The following is a 3,451-nucleotide window of genomic DNA, read 5'->3' on the forward strand; positions in this document are numbered from 1 at the left end:
CTCTCCTCCTTATTACACGCGACGAACTTCCACGTTTGCCGAACGGCGAAGGAGACGATAATGGCTGTCAGGCATTTTCCTCTGAGAACTTTCCAAATATCATTTCTTTGTTCCTTGCTTCTCCTTCTCATGTTTGGGCTTACAAGCGCCCAGGAACAAGTATATGTTTCTCATATTTGCACGGTGTCTAATTTCACGGTTAATAGCACATTCCAGACGAATCTCAACCTTCTCCTCCCGGCGCTGTCCTCCAACACTTCCAGAACCGGCTTCTACAACACCACGATCGGGAGGTCCCCCGATAGAATCCACAGCCTTGTGCTCTGCAGAGGCGACATTAGCTCTACCTCCTGTGAAGCTTGCGTGAACGAAGCGAGCCAAGACGTGACGCAAAGATGTCCCCGCAGCAAAGGTGCTGCAATTTGGTACGAGCAGTGTTTCTTGCGTTACTCGGACCAAGACTTCTTTTCTTCTTTGGATGCTTCGCCGCGGGTGTATTTGTGGAATACTCAAAACACGACGAATTCTACTTTGTTTAATCAGCTTTTACGGAATTTAACCGATCGTCTCGTTTCACAAGCGGTGGATGGTCCTTCCGGCCGTTTGTTTGCGAGCGACCAAGTTGGTTTTAATGATTTTCAGACGATCTTTGGGCTTCTCCAATGTACCAGAGATTTGTCCAGAGATGATTGCAGAACGTGCCTGCAAACAACAGTCAGTCAAATTCCGACGTGCTGTGATAACAAGCAGGGTGGCCGACTTATAGGTTTGAGTTGTCAGTTGAGGTACGAAGTCTATCGTTTCTTTGGAGCGTCACCGGTGGCGCCGCCTCCCACGCGTCTTCAGCCGTCCCGTCCTTTACCCACGCCCTCCGGTGAAGCTCATAACTTTTTGCTTTATGTTAAGTTTACTGCCGGAATTATTTGCTAAATATCTCGAGTCCTTTATCGTAGCCCCGTTATTGTCTTTTCCAATAACAGCTGTGTAAACTCATTTCTACGTTTCCCCGGAAATACTTTTCTAACTTAAAAATTTTTTTACCAAGAAAATTATATAAATTTTCAAGTAAGATTTTCCAACCAAACGACACGAACGGAACCTTAAGAATTTACCGCATATGCCTCATTTGATTTGTTGGAGCTCTCCTTCATGGAAGGGGGCGTCATTGCAACGGGAGGGATGGTACCCTTCCTTTTGTTTTTTTCCTTTCTTCAGCCAGCTCGAGTTACTGAAGAAAATCTTCAACAAATGCAGGCAAGAAGAATTCTTCCCGGACTCTTATTCTCATTGTGGTTCCGATAGTTGGCTTAATTGCTGCAGTTGTTATTATTTCCACTATATATGTATGTTTACCCAAGAAAGCAGCGAGTGGTGCAGCAGGTAATGTAGTCTTTCTTCTTAGTAGTGCATAGCTGTTACTTGTAGCCTACAGTTTATCTGTAGATCTGATTAGAATGTGAACTGACTACAAGCTAATTGTGTAGATGAATCCCAAATCATCGATGTTGAGTCCTTGAAATATTCCTTGGAATCAATTAGAGCTGCAACAGATCACTTCTCTGAGGAGAATAAGCTCGGAGAAGGTGGATTCGGTTCAGTCTACAAGGTGGGGGTTGCTTGTTACTGAAAAACTGAATAAATTCTGGCACAATCATGTTTCCTCTCATTTGTTTTGCATCTAATTGCAGGGTATGTTGCCCGACAGAGAAGAAGTAGCTGTGAAGAGGCTCTCAGGGCACTCTGGGCAAGGCAGTCGAGAATTCAAGAATGAGGTTTCCTTGATCGCTAAACTTCAACATAGGCATCTTGTGAGGCTCCTGGGCTGGTGTGCAGAGGGAGGCGAAAAGATACTCATCTACGAGTTTGTGCCCAATAAAAGCCTTGACAAGTTTCTATTTGGTTTGAACCTCTATTCTTACTCTACAGCACAATATTTCCATATGAACTGTATGTTTCAAACGCTTAGTCCTGCAGATTTACCAACACTTGCTAGTATTCGTCAATTGACAGATTCTAGCAAACAGGGGCAGTTAGATTGGCAAAGGCGCTATAAGATAATTGAAGGGATTGCTCGAGGCCTACTCTATCTTCACGAGGACTCCCGTCTCCGGGTTGTTCATCGAGATCTCAAATCTGGGAATGTTTTGCTCGACGCAGAGATGAATCCTAAAGTTTCTGATTTTGGCTTGGCAAGGATTTTTAGAGCTGACCAGACCCATGAAAGTACTGGTCAAATTGCTGGGACTTTGTAGGTTTTCTGAATGCCTCTGCTTCTTGTGTGAGTTTGAGTTGCTGAAAATGTTCTACTGATAATGATGACTTTGCAGTGGATACATGGCCCCTGAGTATGCAATGCATGGGTTATTTTCTGCTAAATCAGACGTTTACAGTTTTGGAGTTCTGGTTTTGGAGATAATAACAGGTAGAAAGAACAACAACCTTCAACAATCTGAACGTGTAGAGGACCTCCCCAACCTAGTAAGTCATTAATGAGTCAATGACACTGTAATAAGCGTTGCAGAGACTATTTCCAAAGTCACTAAGTTCTTCTGAATTTTATAGGCCTGGAGGCTTTGGAACAATGGGACAGTTGAAGAGATGCTGGATCCGACAGCGAGGGATAGCTGCTCCCCTAATGAAGTGATAAGGTGCGTCCATATTGCTCTATTATGTGTCCAAGACGATCCAGGGAATCGCCCTGGTATGTACTCAGTGGTTCTAATGCTTAACAGCTCCTCTGTAACACTTTCAACTCCATCGGCACCGGCATTCTTTCTGAGGAGTGGAACAATGTCCGCTATGCCAGGCATAGGATTTGATTCAAAAGTGACTCATGCTGATCCATCTACGGGCAATCTGACACCATTGTCTGTGAATGAAGTGTCAATTACCGAGCTTAGCCCTAGATAATCCCATCAAGGAAGGTTTTGTTTACTTAGATTCACTACAGCTAATTTCGGAGAGAACTCTAGATGGGTATTCGATATTAAAAATTTCATAATTCAGCAACCTGCTGCATGCTGGAATAGGAATGTAATAATCTTCAACTTATCTTAGATGTGTTTGATGCGAGGAAATATATGTGTGTGAACACTGAGCAGTGTATTGCTCAATATGTTGTACACGTCTTTTTCTTTACTTTTTACTCTCTTTCATCGATTTCCGGAATACTTACCGTTAGCTAAGTTCTTCTTGAGGAAGACTTCTTCCACTGGAGCGGTCTTCCGGATCTGTAAAAACAGAGGAAGAAGTCCTCTATAACAACGCTTTGGAGATGATCCAAGTGATCGGTTAAAATACCGTTCTTTCTCCCTACGTCGTGCTTCTTGCTATGGACCGCGAGAGGAGGAGGCGTGCTTGGCAACCTGGGTTAACCAAAGCCCGAAGGACGGCCACTGTGGTACGTCGAAGGAACGGCGTATTGTATGTCTGAGGTTCGGTCGGGTTCACT

The 3,451-nt window shown here is 44.0% G+C and overlaps 1 protein-coding gene across 3 annotated transcripts; it reads left to right on the forward strand.

The window, feature by feature from the left end:
* Positions 1–3,083, forward strand: LOC137966726 (cysteine-rich receptor-like protein kinase 10). Of its 3 annotated transcripts, XM_068813420.1 has the most exons (8): positions 1–874; positions 1,255–1,380; positions 1,485–1,606; positions 1,689–1,899; positions 2,011–2,248; positions 2,328–2,478; positions 2,563–2,648; positions 2,733–3,083. In XM_068813420.1, the coding sequence occupies exons 1-8, from the start codon at positions 61–63 to the stop codon at positions 2,908–2,910; spliced, it is 1,926 nt and encodes a 641-aa protein (XP_068669521.1). In that variant the 5' UTR covers positions 1–60; the 3' UTR covers positions 2,911–3,083. The 3 variants fall into 3 exon arrangements, with proteins under 3 accessions (XP_068669521.1, XP_068669520.1, XP_068669518.1); XM_068813419.1 differs by having other exon boundaries at positions 2,563–3,083; XM_068813417.1 differs by having other exon boundaries at positions 1,689–2,248; positions 2,563–3,083.
* Positions 3,084–3,451: the final 368 nt, after the last annotated feature.

The sequence above is a fragment of the Aristolochia californica genome, unplaced genomic scaffold (genome assembly GCF_029961685.1).
Source record: "Aristolochia californica isolate CCGP_79_NKW_82.1479 unplaced genomic scaffold, dmAriCali1.0.hap1 SCAF_5, whole genome shotgun sequence".
Classification (NCBI taxonomy): Eukaryota; Viridiplantae; Streptophyta; class Magnoliopsida; order Piperales; family Aristolochiaceae; genus Aristolochia; species Aristolochia californica.